Source organism: Cupressus sempervirens, chromosome 6, assembly GCF_028749045.1.
Source record: "Cupressus sempervirens isolate cs-2001-9-10 chromosome 6, ASM2874904v1, whole genome shotgun sequence".
Lineage (NCBI taxonomy): Eukaryota > Viridiplantae > Streptophyta > Pinopsida > Cupressales > Cupressaceae > Cupressus > Cupressus sempervirens.
This window is the reverse complement of record NC_143123.1, coordinates 174,081,662-174,105,619: the sequence shown is the minus strand read 5'-3', so window position 1 is coordinate 174,105,619 and position 23,958 is coordinate 174,081,662. Positions and strand designations below refer to the sequence as shown.

Genomic DNA, 23,958 nt, shown 5'->3' with positions numbered 1-23,958 from the left:
ATCACTGCACGTGGGTACAAATAAGAGAGTTGAACTAACTTAAGACTTAGTTGTAATATTGGTGAGTAGAATATAATGCTCTAGTTGTAGTTAGGAAGGCTAATCACTCGTCCAAATTGTATGCGTTTTCTTTCTTTATGCAAAAGTTTCCTTCAATTGCACTTTTTAAGAATGCTAATTATGGAAGTAAATTTGGCACAAGTGTTTTGACCATCTTAACCAACAATTGAGTTAAAATGATCTGTTAAAATCCACTTTTCTGATTGGTTGTGCCACAAATGTATCACTAGAAAACAGTTCGAAGAGAAGTTTGAAAAATTAAAGTCTTGGTGGACTTCACAAGGTTTAGAATTCTTTCACAATGATCTATCAGCCTCCTTGCAATCTTTATCAGCAAAGTCTGATATGTGAAAAATAATAATACAGGGTTTCAATTTTTCAAATAATGTCTTGGGTTTTCTTACTAGCAAATAAATGTAATTTTCTTTTCAAAAGAAATGTTTTTTTTTTGAAGACGAGCATTGTTTTTCATGTTTGCTTGTGGGTTTTCCTAGCTATGGTCGGGTTTTTCCATACTTGCAAGGTACCCAAGACTATAGGGTTGTGTCCTTGGTATACATAGACTGGACTTATACTTGTATTAGGACCTGTCCCATTTGATATGATGATGGTGAATAACCTGGCAGACCTACCCACGTGGTACTCGGAACAAAGCTGCTACTTGTGCAAACCCAAGTTGGATTCATACCAGTATCTAGACCTGTCTAATTCAGCATGATGATGATGATGCCCTAAATAGTAGAACCTGGTAAGATAGTCTCTTATGTGATAGATTGATACAAATCTCGCTTAGTGGAAATCCTTTTTTGATCTAGTATTGTTGAGGTCAAACTCTTATTGGTTCAATAAAAATAAGTTTAAAGTTCAAGCCCTTTCTGATGCAACCAAAGTAAAGCTCAAACCCATCTTTATTGATCTCTGCATTCTGGTTTATCTCCGTTCCATATACATGTTAATATTTCTGTTTGGCTGCTGCAGGAGTTATACTCAAAGCTACATCTGAAGTATAAGCGATTAAAGGTTTGAATATCCACACTTAAAGTTTTACATCTTGTGTAATGACATTTTTGCAAATTTAGTAACAATCAATCTATGTAATCCTATATGGTCTTTTACTATGCCTTAGGATTTACTTATCTCTTTTTGGTACATTTCTATAAAGGAAAGGAAGTTTAGTGAAGTTGAGGAATATATCGAAGAGCAAAACAGGAATCTTGTTGCATACACAAAAGGTAAATGATGTCCACAACATTTTTTTTGTATTAAAATTTTAATAATTGATTCTTCTAAATATGCATATGGATACCATGTGAGAATCATTTTATTTACAGCAAATGTTTATTTCTTTCTCATTATATTCATGCTAAACTTTGCTATGAGATTGTGTACATTGGTAAAATTCTTTAAAGTGTTATTCTTAATGAAAAATTCCACTAACAGGCATGATCATAGAGACTTCTATAGTTGATAAACTAAATTAACTGCAATGTACAAGAGTGTAGTATGTGAACTGACATTCTTTATATTATGCAAAATACAAAGATAAAATACAGTATGGACGTACTAATGTGGAAAGAGAAAAATTAAGAAGAAATACTGTTGTATTGATAGGCCACTTCTGAATCCTGTTGCAAGTAATTTTCTTCAGCAACACTCCACCTCTGTGATAACATGGGTTGTATTTGCCCTTGAAGCAGTCGGAAATGGCAAGTCTCATCAAGCAAATGCTTGTTTTTCAATTTTGTCAAAATACTAGCAACTGCCTTTTGACCCTAAACTGAGTATATTCTATATTTATAATGGGATTTTGTACATCTCTCTCTCTCTCTCTCTCTCTCTCCCCGAAAGTAATTTGTTACATACTTCTTATCATTATGACTTGTTGGAACCCTACATTTTCGCAAAATTAGTAGTTCTAGATCCAATCCCAAAATGGGATTTCTCTATGCAATCATGCACATCTAAGCATTCTTTCACATTCCCACCTCTAGAAACTGATTTTAATGTATAAGTAATCAATTTCTAGGCATGTATGGATTTCCAAATGCAAAATTACCCTAGGTAAGTGTTTTTGGACTATAATTTCTTTTCACTGGACCATTCTTATATCAATCTATTTATTCCTATGCATTCTTTATGTTCATATGCCTTACGAAAATTTACAAATTCTTATGATATCATTTGATTGTTTTCCAGTTAGATTGATATCATTATAATACGAATTGTCACTGCATTTTTTTTCTCCATGTGGAGGAATGAGATGATAAGAACTAATGGACAAGGCATTGGCTCTATGTATGGCAAGGTCCTGAAAGTTCATCCCATTAGAGAGACATCTAGGCATTGGCATGGAACCTGAACACTAGAGAAAACATTTTGGTCTTTGATTCAAGACATAAGGAGCTCTCAAAAGTTGTATTGATGAATTTCGTAATAACGGAATAACTTACCCCAATAATATGTAAAAAGGACAAATGATCGAGTTGATATACACCAAAAAATTCCATATAGGTAGGAAATACAAAATATTGGTAGGACATATACCAATTTCAAAATGAACATGCTAGAAACCAACATCAGAGTAACATAGCCTGACAAGACTCATCTGAATGGTTTACAATATTATAGAAATAAAATTGAAGTCATAGTAATGCCCAACGAAGGTGATCGAATAGTCTATACCGATAGCACAAATTAAACAAAGGAAACATTGCAGGTCGAAGTAACTTGCACCGAGGAATCCTATCAGTAAGACTTATACTAGTTGTATAGTGGAAATTTGTCTTGTTGATAATTGATGAGGTTATCGGGAACACATCCTCCAATACAATATAAATTTGGAATTCTCTTTGACAAAATTCCAAGCAATAAGACTTATCATCATAACATATGAAGACAACTGATGTGTGGGAAAGAATCCATGCTCTGGAAGAAAGAATGTGCCTCTTGACAAAATTTGCTGTCAAGGTGACACATGCAGCTGCAACCACGCCACACTTGCTTAAAGACCAGGAGGGTGATCTGCCAAAGGAGGACTCCAAAATGTTGTTTGACTTCCTTGCCAAAGATTGGGCTAATATCCTCTTGGGGAGGAAGGAGGCCAAGAAACCTTAAGGGCTCTTTCCTTCTAGTTTTTCATGTTGTTTTTTTGCTGGTTGTTGAACTTGGCTGGGTTTAAGGCAGTTTTGCTTTTGCTTTTATAGTTCCTTAGCTTTTTTAGTTCTAGTACAGGCAGTATTTTGTTATGCCTATTGGAACACTTTTAGTTAAGTTCTCAAACTATGTTTTTGTGTTTTAAGTGGTAGGGGTAATCTGCTGGTGGTTCACCAATTTGATTGTTTAATGGGCCAGCCCCCTAGTTTTCGCTGCTTTTAATTGAAAAACATATGAAGATGACTATTATCATTATGAGCTTTCTTGATGCTTGATGGGGTTATCAAGGAAACTCGTGGCGATAAAAGGGTTTAAGACCATTAAGATAATGACCGGGAAAGCATATGACGATTGAAAAGAATGAAGACATTGGTACTAGTCGATAGACCCATCGATGAAGCTAACATTATCACCGAAGCACATTTTGACTTGCCTTGATACTTGATGAGCTTATTAGAATGATCTATGGTGATATGGTGATCCTCAAAGTAACATACACTATTGAAGTAAGTGATTTCAAGTTGTTTCAACACTTGATGGAGTTAGCAGGATAACTTATGCTAATAGTGATTGGTTGTGTAATACTGATGGATGAAATAAGTGGAATCATATGTATTGATGTCCTGAAGACTCTTGCCTAAGAAGCTAGACATCAGATAAAGTTACACCAATAAATCATTAGTATAACTCTCACTATCGATATATTACTAAATTGAATTGCCCACTCCCCGACGGAGTCATCGGCATGAGCTCTACTGATTTTACAATGACATAACGGTTTCAGAGATTGGAGAAGTTAGGCTACATCAATGGTACCAGAAAGAGTAACATTGCCACAAAACCCTACGTCAATTGTTAAGAGCAAAGTACTAAGAATTTGCAGATTCAAAACTAAATGTATTCACAACAACAGATGAAGAAGGTGTGTCGGGCTTGACAAACAAAAACAAAGAATTAACAGGGAAAGATAAATGATTGAATGAGTGCAAGGAGATTCTTGCTAAAGCCTTAGATGTTGTACTGGTACATATCGACAATGAATAACTTGAAGGGGCTACAATCTACATGGAGCACTTCATCCAATTGGATGCAATCATCAGGGACACCATGCATGATCCAAGAGCTATCTTGAGCACATCCATGAATGTGGCATCCTATTGGGAGATTGATAATTTGCCATTTGAATTCTACAATACTATTTTGAAATTGTTGTTATGTTAATCAATTTTGTTGCAACTATGTCAGAATTAGTTGTCAATCAGGAACAATTGTGTCATAGTTATGAAAGAGTTTGCCTTCTCATTTGAAACTAAATTCTCATCTATAAGTATAGGATCATTTTGTCCAGAAGATATATGAAATTAATGTCAGATCTTTTTGTAACAAATTTTGAGTATTGTCTATTGGGAATACAAGGTTGGCAAAGGCATTACCGTTTGTAACTAGTTGATCATACTATGCTTGTTTCAATATAAAGATCGGGTGTTATTCAATTTCTTAGGTTGTTTATCTTTCAATCATTGATTAGTTCTCTGTAAGATTGCTGCAATGTGTGATCTTGTGTTATTATAATTTGATTTCAATGTTTGTTTGAATATCAATTTGAAAGATTGGCTATCGAACTTCAAATTGTCTTAATGGTCTTTCAAAAGAGGGTTAAAATCCGTAAGACTAACTGAAATAATAGATGTAAATTAATTAATACACACAGATACCTTTCAAGGGATGGTCTCTCTTTAGTAGTGAGTTATTACAACTGTCTTGTAGAGTTATACATAAGATCAATTAGTTGAAATGGTAACATCATTAAGAAGTGAAGGCACTGGTCTGAAATTGCGTTAAGATATTATAATCAAGTAATTCAGAGCAATCTCAATTGATTTAACTAAATCCACAACTTACATTCACAACAAAGCAATCTCACTTATATAAATCATTTTTTTCATAAAATGTTCACAATTGATCAACCTTTGAGACTCATTGCCATCTTGAAGAGATCACCAAAGAATTAAATTTGTGACACAAAAGCCTCGAACAAGAAGATTGAGTTAGAGGTGAAGGCTCACTTGCCTAGGTTTAGCGAAGCTTGAAGTCTAGGAAAATCTAGTAATTCCCATTCGTTGGCCAAAGTCGATTGAGAAGTCCATACGAGAAGTGGCAATACTCTAGGATTTTCGATCTGTGGTTTTAAGAATTAACATGACTAACTTGCACCATTCTTTTTTGTTTGAATCTTTATGCCACTAAAAATTTCTTAAAAGCTTTTTTAATTGATCAAATTTAAAAGCTAAATCTATCACCTTCCCACATAGGATTCATTAATAGTCTTTGTTCTCTTTGTTTCATTTTGTTGTCTTTTTCCCTTTACTAAATGGTTGCAGGATCATGGAATTAAGCTTTTTAAGTCATCTGTAGTGGTAGAGGAAGGAAGTGCTTAGCCAAGAAATCTATTGAGATCAAGAGAGCACATGGATATGGCCCATGGGGAGACAAAACTAGAGATAGCATTTAAAGCGGTACAATTGCATGAACAATAGAGAAATGACTCAAATTGAATGCGTGGTAATATGATTTGAGAAAGCCATTAAGTACACACCACTATATGGGAATTGAAAGATGAATTTAAATTTCATATTGCTCGAAGAAGGGCGCCCTTGTCAAGTGGACGTAACTGGTTTCACTTTAAAAAAGGTTTTTCATTGATGTCACAAACAACGATTAATGAACAACATATCCTAAGATAGTATGCTCAAATAATATATGTAATTCATGGATATTGCAATGGTTTAAAGTTTCAAAAATTCGATTTAGGCTATAATATGATGAGTTAGTGGACAAAGTGACTTTCTTTGACATTGTAGATTCAATTGTGATGTCCTCAAAACTTGAAGATGTTCCTAACAAGCTTGTTAAGCCTCGCAGTGTCCTTTCGATTTGGGAAGGAATTTGTAGCCCTATAGCTCTGAAACAATGTAGGAGTTGGATAGTGAACCTAGATCATTTGCATGACATAATAACCTTCAATAACTGATAAAATGGTGAGAGTAGGTTACTTTATTGTGGATGCCTGAATGATTGATTGAATATTAAATATACAATGAGATGCCTTGCCCATAAAGGCAAGCTTGATACATCTAACTATACAAGATCATGACATGCTTGAACCCCATTTTATGAGACAATTGATGTCTCAATTATGAAATGATTTGGGTTACTAAAAATAAACGTCAATAGATAGGATAAGATGTAACAATAAGTATCACCTTTTAGAGATGTTCCCTAGGAAAGTAAACTTAAGTATGTGAGTAGGGCCAACTAATGAATTAGTTGGGTTAAATATCTTATTCACACCAACACATCAGATGATTTTGAGTTGTGGGCATTTGAGTAAATTTAGAGATGCATGCCATGAGACTTCTCGTATTTCTCTTCTTTGAGATGGAGCTTCTTTTGTGTACAACATTTGATTTGTTTTTCTCCATTGTGAGAATGTTGTTTGTAGGAGGTGGATTGTTTTATTGTCTTTGAGCATTTACTCTTGGTATACAACATTAAAGCATAAATTGACCGAGGGAAAATTTTGTACATTAGAGGAGTAGATTTGTTTGGAAAAATCAAATTTACCTAAAAATAGTAAAAAAATGAAGGAAAACAATTCATTTTTTTTTCTTTTCAAAAAGATAAAGGTATTTCCACATCTTAGATATATTGAGAGCAAATAAAATATAGATATCAAACCATAAATTCTAGATTTTCATTGTTTATATTCATATCGCTGATTACATTTTACATAGCATACCACAATTGCATAAAAAATAACTAGATGAAGACAAGTGTTAAAGTATTAGTTACATAGTAGTTTTTGACTTTGCACAAATTCAACCTATAAACTAAGTACAATATTCCAACAAATCAAATGTAGCCAATGAAATGCTAGGGGGTAGGAGGACTTGATGGTGCTTCTCCTTGGAAAGTCCCCGACCCAAGTCCTTAAAGAACATTGTTGGTGAAGTTGGCCATTCCCATGACTTCCAAATATTTAGACTGATAAATATAATCATCAACATTATCATCATCACTTTGGGGCTCAACAATCCACTTAGATTGGGGTTCCATCTTAAGGTCAATTGGGGAAGCATCTTCAATAGTTCTTGACTTTTTCCCAAACGATTCATGCTTGTATGGTATATATTATTTTGCAAACATACAAATTTAAAGTATATTATCGACTATATATCAATTAAAGTTACAAATGAATAAATTTATATTGTTGATAACATATAGATCAATAAATTTATGCACGAGTAAATTCATCTTTAACAGTTTACACAAAAAATTTATATCTAACAAAAGATATATAGAAGAATTTTTTTAGAAGATTAGAAAAATATGCAAAATCTTTATAGAAAATGAAAAATGAATAAATTTATACAAGATATATGTCAACTATAAAGAAACATGTAGAAACAAATTTATAGATGGATGAAATTTCTTTGGGTGTCTCTGTAATCCTCTTTCGAATCCTAAGTGAGATCTCTTATGAGTTTTCTCTGCAAATAGTTGCTACATTAATAAGAAATGATTGCCTACAGAGTCGTGTTTATAAGAGAAACTCGCGTGTTTTTGGTGCAACTTTATTTTAAATTAATCCTTTTTTTGCGATTCCTAATTAATTTAATCACAAATTTTTCAAAAAATTCATTGACCATATGTTGACTAATTGTGGCCAATTTTATGGGGAAAAAATTGGTACATGACCCAATTCCCTATTAATTGGGTACAATCAATTTTTTTTTCTTTTTTTGCTTCTATAGGTATATGAGGTACTTCTTTGTGTTGGGGATTTATTGTCTCACTCTTTCTTATTGTTGATCTTATATGATATTAGATGTAGAACTTGGGGGGTTATGTTGAGTACTTCAATCAATAATTTTATGTATTCTCTCTTTTGGAAAAGGGTTTTTTCTTATGGTTTTTTTTGTCTTATGGATTTTTTTGTCTTATGCGGTTTGTGAGAAACATTTTGTGCATAGGTTTTTGACATGGCCTTGTGTTGAAACCCATTTATTATTGCATATTTGCATGTACTTATTTCTCCCTATGTTGCACTTAATGAGTGGTTTTTGTGTCAATGGGGTATTATCTATTCAGTTTACATCCCAATTTCTATCCACACTAGTTTACTTAGGGCATCCTTTGTTACTTTTTGTGTCTAATATCATATGATTAAGACACTTGTTATAATCTTATGTTTTTCTATCTTGTCATCTTGCCTTTGTAAGCAAAGTACCTTATTACTATATGCCACCATTTGTATCCATTGTATACCTGTAGTATCATAGTATCATTTTACATCCATAGTCAAGTAATTCATCCTTTTGCCTCTCCCTGTTGAAGGTAATTTATTGTCTTGTAGCTGACCATATGAGGTTGAGTCCATCCTTGAACTCTTACATTTCATTTTTTCTACCATGATTCCATTTTTTGAATTTTTCTTGATCATATATTTCATGCCATTTTTGATCTTTACTCCAATTTCATCCATAGTAGTTTGCTTCTACAACACTTCTCTCTTTTTGCATTGCTTCCCAAAACTTTAGGGTAAATAAAAGTGTTGTGAATATGGTTAATTATATGTTAGGGGAAATGGCCTGGTAAGGAGTACATTCCAATAATTGTTGTAAGACTTATTGATTTAATGCCCAATACTTTTGATAATATTGTATAAATAGTTGCGCCTTTAAATTTGTTAGTGTTGATGATAATTACCATGATTGAATGAAATGTCTTCCTTTGATTTAAAATGGAACTTGTAGAGACTTAAAAATGGTAATCTTCTATGGCCATGCTTTTAACCATGTCTTCTATGTCATGTGTTTGGTCTTCATCACTTGTTGACATTGTGTAATTCTTTCATTAATTAAATAATGTCAATTATTTAATTATTTTGTAATAATGTCCTCTATTCTCACCATCTCTTCTTGATTTGACCCTTGTCACTCCTTGTTGGTCGGATTAATAATTGTGTCAATTATTTAATCTATGTCGTTAGTCCGCCTTAGGGGAACAACTATTTAATTAATCCCCCCATTTGTCCTAACATGTCCCCTCTTGCAATAACAAATAATGTTTATCGATGAATCCCTTTTTGTCACAGTTAGTTATGAAATATCTAATTGTTTAACTGCCATTTTGGAGGGAATCAATAAATGAGTATTGTTAATTTCACCTCTATTTCTAAACTCCACTTCCCTCTCCACTTTCAACTCTCCTTCAATCACCTTCACTCCTATACAGGACTGTGGTCTGATCAGTTTGTTTAGTGTGTCTGATGAGGTTCAGCTTTTTATCTGCAACTCATCCACAACCAAAGATGCATGGACAAGCTCAAGATGGTGTACAATGTGGAGAATCAGAATCAGATCTCCAATTTACAGAGTTAGCTACATGGCTTGAAGGTGAAGAATGGAGAATAGTTGGAATTCTTCCTCTAAAGGATTGCACAGTTGAAAGCCTTGCTGCAAGGATTGGGACAATAAATGGATAAATGTTTGCCAAAATCCAATTTGAATCAAAAGAGTATATGACAAGTCCTCCCTCCCAAAATTGCTTGTCCTCAAGCAATTAGAAACATATAGCTCCAAATGCCTAATGCCAAACTGATCTGTCAAAACAAGCTGCATTCTGAACATTGATAGTTTTCCTTTGCGGTCTAGCAATATTTTCCAATGAACACAATGCAAAGATGGAAGCTTAGATTGTTGTTTGACAGTGCCATAAGCTCAACAATATGATCTATTAAACATGAGCTCTTGGGTGGGAAGCCTTTTGGTGCATTCTTCACAATACTTAAATTGCTTGGTGTGTGCTTTACTTCCATTTCTTCCCATTCAACTTTCTTCCTTCCACAGCCTTTTGTCCCAACTTTATATATGCATTGGCACCTGAGAGTTTGTACCATAGGCACTTGTAACTGAATTTGGTGCCACAAATCTGATTTTGACACTCAATTGAATTGTTATAAAACTCAATACATTCTTCACAACAGCAATTGCATAACTTGGAAACAATTACCCGTTTGAGTTTATGTGATACATCCTGCTGGAAACAATACCAATCTGTTCAAACTTCACCTCAATTGAAGGAGGTTAAATAAAACTTCAAGATCACATTTAAAACATGAACGGTATGGTTGACAATCAGCAAGTAGTATCATGTAACAGCAATATATACTCCACCCAAATCTGAAAATTGAATCTGCAAACAGCAGTTCATTTTGATGGAAGTGTGGGCACTCTCTGAATTGCATTAACTAGTATAGCATTACATTGTTATTGCTTTGTAGTATCACAGCAATTCTTTTATCATTTTCGCTCAATGATTGCAATGAATTGCAAATAATTGAACCTAGGCTTGATATCCTTATTACGAGGTAATTGGTAAAATACTTGCTTATTATTAATAGAGACCGAGAGGTCAATTTATACAACAAAATGATTGTAAAGAATAGAAACATTCTATTCTAGAGAAAGCGAAAAACGAAAGCAAACTAAAGCTTAAGATATTTACAAGATAGCCATTAACTAATAATAGACGACTTATCTATTATTGTAATACCCTTCCTTATAGTTAATCTATCAAACACACCAAGCTGTCATCTGAATTTGACAAACTTATCAAGACCAAGAGGCTTGGTGAGAATGTCTGCAATCTGATCTGTGGTAGGAACATACTGCAGACCTATAGTCTCGTCTTCAACCAGCTGTCGTATGTAATGACAATGAACATCCACATGCTTGGTTCGTTCATGGAAGACTGGATTCAGTGCTAACTTGATAACGCCTTCATTATCAACAAATAGAGTAGTCGGTCTTGCTGGTGACATCTGCATATCCCCAAGCATCCGACAAAGCCAAATAGCTTCACATCCTGCCTTAACAGTCTCTCTGTATTCAGCCTTTGTAGAAGAGAGAGAAACTGCCTACTGCTTCTTGCTAGTCCATGTGACTGCACCGGATCTCAAACTGAACACATATCCTGATGTTGACTTTTTATCATCAACAGAGTCTGTCCAATCTGAATCTTTGAACCCACTGAGTTTAGGATTAGAACTCCAAGAGTACAGAAGTCCATAATTTGAAGTGCCCTTCACATAATGCAGCACACACTTTGCTGCCATCCAATGATCAGCCTTAGGAGCTGTCATAAAGCATGAAATATAATTGACTGTGAAGCTAATATTAGGCCTAGTAGTAGAGAGGTAGATGAGGCTGCCTACTAGTTGCCTGTATGTAGTATCATCAATGGAAGGATAATCAGACTTTGCGGATAACTTGAGACCTTTCTCCATAGGTGTAGATGCAGGTTTGCAATCCTGCATTAGAAATTTGTCTAATAGGGCCCTGACATATTTGGATTGAGAGATGAATATACCAGAAGACTGTTGCCAAACTTCAACACTTAAGCAATAATGCATGAGTCCAAGGTCACTCATATCAAAAGATTGGCATAAGTTCTGTTTGATTCCCTGAATCAAAGATGCCGAACTGCCAATGATGATCAAATCATCCACATAGATAACCAGAAGGATGATGTCACTGTCAGTAGTCTTGATGTACAGATTTGAGTCTAAAGAACTCCTCTTGAAGCCTTGATTACTGAGGTAATAATCAATCTTGATGTACCATGCCCGAGGGGCCTACTTCAAACCATAGAGAACTTTTACCAATCTGAGAACCTAATGGTCTTTACCGGCAACCTTGAAACCAAGAGGTTGCGTCATATCGACCTCTTAATGGAGATCATTATTCAGGAAAGCACTCTTTATGTCCATCTGATGGACCTTCTAGCCAAATTGTGCTGCCATGGCTAGGACTAATGTGATGGTGCTCATTTTTGCAGTAGGAGCAAAGGTCTCTTCATAATCAATGCCCTAACATTGAGAAAAGCCCTTTGCCACTAAATGAGCTTTGTACTTACCCAAAGTACCATCTGATTTGTATCTGATTTTGTAGACACATTTGCAGCCAATGGGTTTCTTCGCTGGTGGAATATCAGAAAGGACCCAGGTGTTGTTCTTCAGCAGGCTCTGATGTTCAAATGTCATGGCCTGTTCCCACTCTGGAATTCCTTTAGCCTTAGAATATGTTTGAGGTTCAAACACACTGTGAATGTTGGCCATAAGAGCAAAGTTAACAAAATTCGTAGTTTTGCTCTTTCTCCGAGCAGTTCTCCCATCAATGAGCTCATCATCACGAAGATCAACAAGTGTCTTAGCCCACCACTTAGGCCATATAGGAGAATGACCAATAGTAGTACTAGGAGATGCTTGATCAGCAGGATCTTCATCAAAAGAAGCTGGATCAAACTCAAGTGAAGCATCTACAAGGCGAGGTGATCTTGCAGGAGAAGCCAGAGGTGTTTGTACAGGTATCACTGGAATAACTGGAGCTACAAGAACTACTGGAGCCCTCCCATAAGGTGGACCTAATAGAAGTTGAACTTCCAAATCATGAGCCTGCATAGGCTGGTCTACTGGATCAAGAATAGGAGAAACAAGCATGAATGGTCCTCGCTGCTCATCAAAGACTACATCACGACTATAAATGAGACGAGATGTCTCAACATCAATCAGGCGGTCGGCTTTGTGAAGACTGCTATATCTAGCAAGCATTAGTTTTTGACTCTTGGCATCCAACTTGGTGCGTGAAGCATCAGGGATCTAAAAAAAAGCAAGAGAGCCAAAAACCTTTAGGTGACTGATTTTGGGCTTGCGACCTGACCAAGCTTCTTCCGAAGTTTTACCTTTGACCGCCACTGTAGGTGACTGATTCAACAGATAAACTATAGTGTTAACTGCTTTTGCCCAAAACTGCTTTGGAACATATTTGTGTTCAAGCATGGAACGAGCCATCTCAGTGATTGTCCTGTTCCGACGTTCAACTACATTGTTTTGTTGTGGTGTGTAGGGTGTGGTTAACTGGCATTTGATGCCTGTGTATCCAAGAAGCTGGAGAAAACATTAGAACAAAATTCCCCCCCATTGTTTGATCTAAGAGTAATAATAGATTTCCCAAACTCTTTTTCAACTAAGGGTTTAAACTTCTAAAATATAGTAAATGCATTTGATTTCTTTTTAAGGAAATACACCCACATTTTTCTACTGAAATCATCTACAAACAACAGAAAATACCTGGACCCAAGAACAAAAGGAGTGGCTATAGGGCCGCAGATATCGGCATGAACAAGCTGAAGTACCTGAGAAGCTTGCCAAAAATCGCCACTGGTGAACGGTGTGCAATGTTGCTTTCCAGCTTGATATGCGTCACAAACTCCAAGCTGTTGAGTTTGAGTCTCTGGCAAACCAAGAACAGGGTCATCTTGAGCAAGCTGTGAGAGATAATGCACATTTAAGTGCCCATATCGCTGATGCCAAAGTGTGCTAACAGAAGATCACCGAGCAGCGATAGCTAAGTCCTGATAATCACCAGAATCATTTAGTCTTAAAAGACCATGATCCTCAAGACCTATTGCAATAGTAGACTTAGTTGCCCGATCAGTAATGGTGCACTAATGTGAATTGAAGGTAATTGCCAAGTGTGGAGAATGTCGCAACAACTGACTGATTGAGAGTAGATTTAGTTCCATCCCTAGAATGTAGTACACATCAAGGAATATGAGATTCCTCCCCACAGGCTGAATTTGAATGTATCGACAACTGTGTACTCTTCTTTGCCACCAAAAATAACATAATTTGAATAAGGCTGGTAGTTAGTAAACCAGTCTCTGCGGAGAGTGAAATGTCGAGAGGTACTTGAATTAATGTACCAGGCAGATGACTTCACATGATCTTTAGGTCTTTTAGCCATGAAGGCATAAAAGGCAGATTATGCCTGCTTAGTGTGCTTTGCACTATTCGCTTTGGGTTGTGAACTTGATTGCTTAGACTGGGCAACTAAGCGTTTCTGACATTCAACCTTCATGTGACCAAACTTGTGGCAGTAGTTGCATTGAATGTTCTTCTTTCTGGTACCATCGAATGCTGGAGCAGAAGACTTTTGTTGAGATGGTTGTTGAAACTTGCCGTTATCCTTCTGAAAGGATTTCGCAACAAAGGCTTGCTTAGTGGAAGTGGAACTGGAGCTGCCGAACTGTTGTTTCCACTGATCTTTTTGAAGCAGTAGAGTGCAGAGATCAGTGAACTTTTGGTCAACACCAATGGATGTGATGTTGAGAGTTTCGATAAAATGCTCATAGGATTTTGGTAAACTCCGAAGAGTGATTACCACAATATTCTCTTCCTCCATCTTGTGACAGATGGCAAGTAACTGATCACAGATTTCTTGAATCCGATTCAGGTGTGCTTGGAGCGTTGTGTGCTCATCCATGACAATAGAAAACATAGTGTTTTTCAAAAAGAAGGCTCTGCTCTTGTCAGAAGTCTCATGAAGACCTTTGAGGTGTGTCTAGATTTCGGCAACTGTCTTGCTGGATGGAATTTGAGAAAGCTAATCATTAGCTACAGATAATTTGAGAAGCATCACTGCCTCTTGATTATTCGAATCCCATGTATCTTGATCAGGACCTGGAGAAGTCGGATGTTGCGTAACACCTAGAACAAGTTGATCGATCTTCCAGTATTCAAAGATTGCGATGATGTGCTGCTTCAAGGTTCCATAATTGTGACCATTGAATTTGGAATTATGCTCGAGTAGAATATTTGTTGGAGATGCCATGACACGTTTTACAATGAAAAATTGTGAAGGCACGTTCTTCGAGGCAAACATACGGAAAACCTAGAAGAATTAGAGAGTGACCTAGAAGAGAGCTCGAAAAACCCAGAAGGAATCTGCTATCTCTTTTTTGGGTCTGCTGGATCAAAAATTGAGACACAAAAATCAAGGCACCCAAAAAAAACGAATGACAACCCTATTGAGCTCTTGAAAAACCCACCAAGAATCTCCAAGCAAATTTTTTTTTCAAGGTCAAATACTAGGGTTTTGAGCAAAACCATGGTTGATGGCTTTGAAGGATGAAACTGCGAAAAAAATGTAGGTTGCTAGCAAAAAAAAGTTTGATTTTGTTCAGAATAGGAGCATTTTTTTTATTGAGACAGCATTGGCAATGAGTTTGTGGCAAAACAAACTCTGTTTTCTCCCTCAAACACGCTTGCCGTAACCTCTAGAAAAAATGCGAAATGCATCCAAGTTTGGCACACACTAATCACCAGTAGAACAACGCGTTTTGAAGTCGTACTTGTTAGGGCAGACTAGTCTTCTTCAACTCGTCCGATGTGTAGACGAATCGACCACGATTTGTAGACGAGTCGAGGTAAAAAAAAAGTGAGTGGAGAAAACGGGTTGCAGACGAAAATCCTTTTTCTTTTTTTCGTGGTTTTCCTAGGTTGCAATTTTCAGCTTGATGATTTGTTGCCTGAACAGATACCCTAGCCGGGTTTTTTTTTTTTTTGAAAGATAAAAAATAATTTCGGAAAATCTTAACAAATAATTTCAATAGAAATTATAAATTTTTCGAAAAAATTTGGAGTATTTTCTTTGATACCATATTGTGAGGTAACTAGTCAAATACTTGCTTATTATTAACAGAGACCGAGAGGTCAATTTATACAAAAGAATGATTGTAAAGAATAGAAACATTCTATTCTAGAGAAAGTGAAAAACGAAAGCAAACTAATGCTTAAGATATTTACAATATAACCATTAACTAATAATAGACGACTTATCAATTATTGTAATAATCTTGACATTGCTATAATCATCAAAGATTGAGACTCCACCCTTCAATAGTTTTGCGCAACAATGAGTAGATTAGTCTCCAATAGCAACTCCATGCCTAATCATAATCTGTATTGAAAATATTAGTGAAAAATTATATGTTTAGACTGTATCCACTCAGCAAATTTTGATGCACAAAAATGTAGAGTTCATGATTTATGGATTTCTTTATAATTAACATCCATAATAAACCAAAATTGAACATATTCCCATTTACAATGAACACCATTGTGATTGTCTTCCATGAGAGGAAGCTAAGTAATCAATGACTTATAGGGAAAGGGATGATAAACATAACTCCAGACCTTTCACGCATTGACAACTGGTTCCTGAATTTGTTGGAAGAGTTTCCTATCGTCTCTAATATGCCAGTGATAAGAGATTCTCGTATTTCGTGGATTTTAGTCCACAATTGAAAAGAAAGATTTGTGGGTGTTATCACGTGAAGTTGACATGGAAAACAAAAGCCATGTATTTATCCGCTCGACCATGGAAACTAGTGCAAATATCATAAGGGTTGATGCTAATTCACCATTTAATACTATTCAATGCAGATCAAATTTCTCGTGAAATATTAAATAAGTTAATAGATTCCATCAATAATGATGTTAATGGTTATAGACCAGACTTTTTTAGGTGAATGCGATGTTTATTGCCTCTAATGAAATTGACATCGCTGCGTCACTAGATTTTATGTCTTCTATGCTATTATTATTATTGGAAATGGACTTACGTGGTGAGAATCACTGTAAAGCAAGGTCACCGGGAGTTTGGGAGACCCTAAGGTCTTCGGTACTAGTATTGGTACCGATACGACAATTTTTCAAAAATAGGAGATGAGGGGTACTTGGAGACGACAATTTTGTTTAAATAGTTTAAAGAGTCTAATACTAAATACAAAATAGTAATACTGTAAAACCAAAAGACTAAAGTAAATAATAATAGTAATGTCACATTAATATAGAGTCAAATATTTCAAAACTCACATAATCACTTTATTGTATCTCATAGTGATACTTCTTTTCCGAATATTGCATATGATAATCATCATATCAAATTGATAATCGCTGAGATTATCATTACATATTCAAATTTTAAATTCGAAAAAGTATAGTTTGATGCTAAATTGTCTAGATGCAAACAAAAATGAACAAATTTAGTGCAATAAACAAACCAAAAATCTATCTAGTACTAGTATGTTGATGGTACTATCATCTAATCCACAAGGTTGTGATCATCCATCTCAAGATCTTCAGCTATCATGCTCTCAAAATCATTTAAATTGTCATTGGTCTTAATTTTTGCATTAAAAAATATTCAAATGCGGGCTAAAATACATTAAATAATTCAATATTAGATTTTACATTTATTGCTAAAATACATAAGATAATTCAATATGATATTTTACATTTATTTTTTATTAGGAGATGGGTCTCCAAGTAACTCCAGACCCGTTTTCTAAAAGACGAGTTTCCAATAATTGTTTAAAAAATATCAAACCTCCACAAGATGAAATACAAATTTACTACACTATATTAAGATTTCATTAATATTAAGAGACCACCTCAAAATTGAATAAATTTTTCAACCAATGTTATGAATATGATATTTTCCTCCAAATGTGATGTCTTCAAAGATGTAGTTCTTGCAGAAGGCATAGTGTTGTTTTCTGTGAGCATGTCAGTATTTGGAAGTCCCAATAGCGAAATATGATCTCCTTATATTTCACAAGAAATAATCTTCCATGGCTCCATGGCTCAGTAAAGATACTCACACGAAATATTAATCGGCCAAGTCAGACTTAAAGCTCAATACAACTACAATGACCCAATACAAAATCACTCCCAAGTATTTCCTCCAATAATACCTTGTCATTAAACATTTTAATCAAATTACCAATTCATCATATCATTTGAAGGAACACTGATAGACTTGGTGTTATTACAGTAATCAAAGTTTTAACTTTGTGTTGCTCGGTTCAGATAAACAAATAGTGGGCTATGCATCTTCGAATGTCGTATTTTAAGTCACTAGAGATTGTTTCTTGTCACAAAAGCTCAAAAGAACAGTCTACCACAAAGACCCACTTCCACAACCAACGCGGATTCATGCAAACTTCCACTAGGTTCATATGCAAGTAACAGGCATGATCCTCTACATGGATTTACAAGCCCAAGAACTTCCTCTTTGTCAAGATCCACCATACGATAGTGTCACCACTTTCATAGAAAAAAACAAGTCAATGTTTTATACCGACAGAAGTAGTTAATGCTGCAGGACACGATCAGTTGAAAATACGCCTCAGTCATTAGTATGTCTTAGCAGTGGGATTTGACTGGTAAAGTCTAAGCGAAATACAATGATTGCAGCAACTCATACAAAGACCAGAAATATTTGTTCTGAAGGTATTTCCCTTGACAATATTCCTAATATTGGATTTACTCCATACCAAATTTTCATTCCTTTCCACAAGCCATGAAATATTTCTAAAGCCTCAAAGGCCAAGTAGGGAACCCGCTCTGATACCATGTTAAGGAAGTATCCCTACAAATCATAGTTGCACCGCCCTGGAGGAAGAGGGAACAATAGAATGGGGGGACACATTTCTGGGAAGGGGGGACAGAGGGGCGTTAATTTGGGGACGGCAGGGGGATAGTGGGGGGAGGGTAGCGGGTGACCGGGGGGGTTGTATATACTATACTTATGGTACTTAAAATGCTAGTTATGAATAGATGTATTGCAATATAAGATATAAATATATAAAAGAGTAAATACTTGAAGATTGCATTGAATTGGAACATCGAACATTGAACATAAATAGTCAAATCAGCAAATAGTTAACATCAGGACATCCCCCCTATCCTTGGCGAAGGTGCTAGAATTTGGTGGCACTGTTGGGGACGGGGAATGGAGTCCCCGGTGCATTTCTATTCCCGATGCATGGGGTAAAAGTGGGGGACGCGTCCCCGTGTTACTATGCTGCAAATGTAATAGCACTTTTTGTAACTTATGTGTTTTCCAATTGCAGATCTTAAAATGTATATATAAGGCTTGAAGAGACATGTTCCAAATAGAGACATGTCTCTATGTTGAGCAATAACATTAATTAATGATTATTAAATGTTAATAACATTATACAATATGTGTGTGTGTGTGTGTGTGTGTGTGTGTGTGTGTGTGTGTGTATGCTTAGGTGTCTATATATGTACATATAAATACTTAGGTGTCTATATATACATGTATGACTCATCAATTAATAATTAATTACTGGTAATAATGTTTAGTTGTAAATATAATGTCTTGATCAAACTAATTCAACTGAAGCTACAACATTAACACATTAGACTTGCTATCCTTAGGTGTAATGCTTTTTATGGCAGGCCACCGATGTTGGGATCCTTCATTAATTGTTCAAACTTCCCTTTGGCTTCTTTTCCCTCTCTTTGGTTCATTCAAATTGGTTTTGGATTATTCTGGCACTCTTCTTGGCTACTTGCGCATTTTCTTGGTAATTTTATAGCTCTTTTGTTATCCCATTTTGTTGCTCTGCCGTCTCCTCCATGTACTAGCTTATTTTCACCTTCGTTACTGTTGTTGTTGGTAACTGCGATAGAGATCTTCAGACCTCTATTATTGACTGTGAGTTCCTTTGCTGGTGTTTGTGATGTCTTCACTAAACTGAGAATCATTTATGCGTGATTGCTTATTTATCTTGGCATTGTTTTCATATGATGACTGAAGACCTCTATTTTTATCTGGCATTGATGACCCTTGCGGCATCGTGGGCATATCTCATGTTTCTCCTCTCATGTTATGACTATGTTGGCGGTTTAAGTTGAGGTTTTACGGTTCTCTTTTCGCAATGTCGGGTCGTTTAGTATTTTTCGTCAATTCTTTTATGAACATGTTGATTAATTTATTGGTGATGTCAGTTGGTTTTGTAACCATCATTTCTTGTATTGTCCTTGTGAAGTCTCCTGGATGTATGGATGATTACTCTCTTTTTGTAATGGTTGCGATTCGTTTTCAGATTATGGTATTGTGCTCTGCTCATTTTTGGATGTTGTTTTGAAGAAAAATATAAGTGCGGAGAGATATGCTCCAGTCTGCATAAATTCCAGTGATCTATTCTTGATGAGTGATGTTTCATTGACAGGATTTATTATTCTTGTATAATCAGAGGCATATGTGAATATTCTACTGTGCAGGAAGTTTGATAATTCTTATGTGTCTGGTGAATATATTTTTCTACTGTAATAAGTGTCTTATTTTGTTCCTGCATATACTATCTGTAATCAGAAGTATTATGTGAAGTAGATATAAAAACTTTGGAACGTGCCTGGAGTATTTCAAAATCTTCTGTTCATTTCACCATGTGTGAAATTTGAATGATATCTATTCAATCAAAATCACATGACTCTAGTGCATGCATGAAATAATGTTCTCAGTGACCTGTGCATGATTGATTTTTATTGTATTTAATTATTTCATTGTTGGAAGTATCTGTGAGATACTTGTAGTCTTGCATGTTTTCTTCATGAGCAGCAGATATATTTGAACTGTGATTAAGAAATATTGCTTGATTAAGAGTTAACAATCACTTATTATTTTACCCCTGAGAACATTGTATTTGGTTCTGAGCATGTAATAAAGGAATTATCTTTTGGCGTCGCTGGGTTTTTCTGTCGGTGAGGAGGGTTTTCCTAGGATAATACCTGTGTTCTCTATTCTTTGTTATCTCAGTTCTTTGCCTTCTTATTTTTCTGGTTCAAATTTAAAATTTACAATAAGCTCTGACTTCTTGGATTTGAAGGGGAGTTGTTTAACACCTCACCTTTACTTGTTCGTATTTGATACAAATCATATCCGCAGTGTTCTTTATTTTTATTTCCTATAATTATATTGGTTATTTTGATTATCATATCTCTATCCTGGCTGTTAATGGAGGTGGAAACACCAAAATGGGGGTCTGGCTTGGGTAGGCCCCCAAAACAAACAGCCCCAACAGTTTTGTCAGCATTGTATATGTAGGTTTAATGAGTGGATCAGGTGGCATATTGAGAGCTTCATAAAGGGGTTAAAGGATTTCTTTTGTCATTCTCTAGTACTTGAAATAATTGTTTTCATCTTGTACTTTGCTTTTTCTTAGTTGCATGTAGTTTACTTTCCATTGTGATTGATCGGTTGATTGCCTTGTACCTTCGTAGTATGCTTTGCTTTTCTGTACCCTGTTTGTGCAGGACTCACACACACAATGTTCGTGTGCTGCAATCATGCTGTAGTCCTTGACTCGTGTAAGCATCCTGGACAGAGCTAATAGAGCTTGCCAGATTTCTCTTTTGCCTTTTGTAGTTTTACATTTTTATCATTTCATATCGTTGATTAAGTTTAGTTTCTGTAATTTTGCAATTTATTTAGTATAATTTCTCTTTAGTCTGACTGAATCTCCCTAGCTTACAAGAGCATTATTATAAGTGAGGTGGCATTGGGTTGATTTGTCCTTTGAGGTTCTACCACCCTCTTTTTGGAAGTACCAACTTCTGAATGGACAAGTATTCTACTTCTCAAACTATGTGTTCCTCATTGGATGACAAACTCTTATTTTTCCTTAATAAAATCTTATTATACATATTCTTTCTCTCACAAGTTTGATACAATCTCTTCCATCTGCTTTTCTCCTCAAATGTGTATATATATTTTCTTGCAATTCTGCTCTTACATGGCGCACCATGAATGCCGTTTTTTAGAAATTTAATGTGATTTCCTTCAACACATATTCTCCAATTTTCCTAGCTAAAATCTGAAATATTCTTCATTATTTTTCTACTCAATTCTTGCTTTAAATGCTTTGATCTGTTTTGTTCTGAACGATTGCTCAAAACGTTGTCATAACTATTATACATGCATATCCTTTTAATATAGATCTTCAGTACAATTATACATGCACCTCCATGTTTTTCCTTATTCTATTATACATCTTTATATCTAATTGAGGAGACACATCTCTTTATTTCCAACTCCCTTCAATATAATCTTCAATACTTTTATACATGCATCTCTATTACAAGGTAATTGGTAAATACTTGCTTATAAATAACAAAGACCGAAAGGTCAATTTATACAAAAGGAAGAGACGATGTTTCCTTAGGAAACGATCGTAAAGAATAGAAACATTCTATTCCAGAGAAAGCAAAAAACGAAAGCAAACTAAAGCTAAAGATATTTACAAGATAACCATTAACTAATAATAGACGTCTTATCTATTATTGTAATACCCTCCCTTAATGGTTAATCTATCTAACACACCAAGCTGTCCTCTGAATTTGACAAACTTATCAGGACCAAGAGGCTTGGTGAGAATGTCTGCAGTCTGATCTGAGGTAGGAACATACTGCAGATCTATAGTCCCATCTTCAACCAGCTGTCGTATGTAATGACAATGAACATCCACATGCTTGGTTCGTTCATGGAAGACTGGATTCTGTGCTAACTTGATAACGCCTTCGTTATCAACAAACAGAGTAGTCGGTCCTGCTGGTGACATCTGCATATCCCCAAGCATCCGACGAAGCCAGATAGCTTCACATCCTGCCTTAACAGTCCCTCTATATTCAGCCTCTGTAGAAGAGAGAGAAACTGCTTGCTGCTTCTTGCTGGTCCATGTGACTGCACCGGATCCCAAACTGAACACATATCCAGATGTTGACTTTTTATCATCAACAGAGCCTGCCCAATCTGAATCTGTGAACCCACTGTGTTTAGGATTAGAACTCCGAGAATACAGAAGTCCATAATTAGAAGTGCCCTTCACATAACGAAGCACACGCTTTGCTGCCATCCAATGATCAGCCTTAGGAGCTGTCATAAAGCGTGAAATATAGCTGACTGCGAAGCTGATATCAGGCCTAGTAGCAGATAGGTAGATGAGGCTGCCTACTAGTTGCCTATACGTAGTATCATCAACGGAAGGAGAATCAGACTTGGCTGATAACTTGAGACCTTTCTCCATAGGTGTAGATGCAGGTTTGCAATCCTGCATTCAGAATTTGTCTAACAAGGCTCTGACATATTTGGATTGAGAGATGAATATACCAGAAGACTGTTGCCAAACTTCAACACCTAAGCAATAATGCATGAGCCCAAGGTCAGTCATATCAAAAGACTGGCATAAGTGTTGTTTGATTCCCTGAATCAAAGATGCCGAACTGCCAGTGATGATTAGATCATCCACATAGATAACCAGAAGGATGATGTCACTGTCAGTAGTCTTGATGTATAGATTTGAGTCTGAAGAACTCCTCTTGAAGCCTTGATCACTGAGGTACATATCAATCTTGATGTACCATGCCCGAGGGGCCTGCTTCAAACCATAGAGAGCTTTTACCAATCTGAGAACCTGATGGTCTTTACCAGGAACCTTGAAACCAGGAGGCTGCGTCATGTAGACCTCTTCATGGAGATCACCATTCAGGAAAGCACTCTTTACGTCCATCTAATGGACCTTCCAGCCAAACTGTGCTGCCATGGCTAAGACTAATCTGATGGTGCTCATCTTTGCAGTAGGAGCAAAGGTCTCCTCATAATCAATGCCTTGACGTTGAGAAAAGCCCTTTGCCACTAAACGAGCTTTGTACTTATCCAAAGTACCATCTGATTTGTATTTGATTTTGTAGACCCATTTGCAGCTAATGGGTTTCTTCCCTGGGGGAAGATCAGAAAGGACCCAAGTGTTGTTCTTCAGCAGGCTTTGGTGTTCAGATTGCATGGCCTGTTCCCACTCTGGAATTCCTTTAGCCTCGGAATATGTTTGAGGTTCAAACACACTGTGAATGTTGGCCATAAGAGCAAAGTTAACAGAATCTATAGTTTTGCTCTTTTTCCGAGTAGTTCTCCCATCAATGAGCTCATCATCATGAAGATCAGCAAGTGTCTTAGCCCACCACTTAGGCCG

General features: G+C 35.9%; 1 protein-coding gene across 1 annotated transcript in view; it reads left to right on the top strand.

Annotated features, from left to right (window-relative positions):
- LOC149551812 (uncharacterized) overlaps positions 1–23,958 on the top strand; it is a 126,869-nt gene that overhangs the window by 46,666 nt on the left and 56,245 nt on the right. The window contains exons 2-3 of the mRNA XM_089787317.1: positions 1,039–1,080; positions 1,223–1,292. Of these exons, the coding sequence (XP_089643443.1) occupies positions 1,039–1,080; positions 1,223–1,292 (112 nt within the window). The remainder of the gene's footprint in view (positions 1–1,038; positions 1,081–1,222; positions 1,293–23,958) is intronic.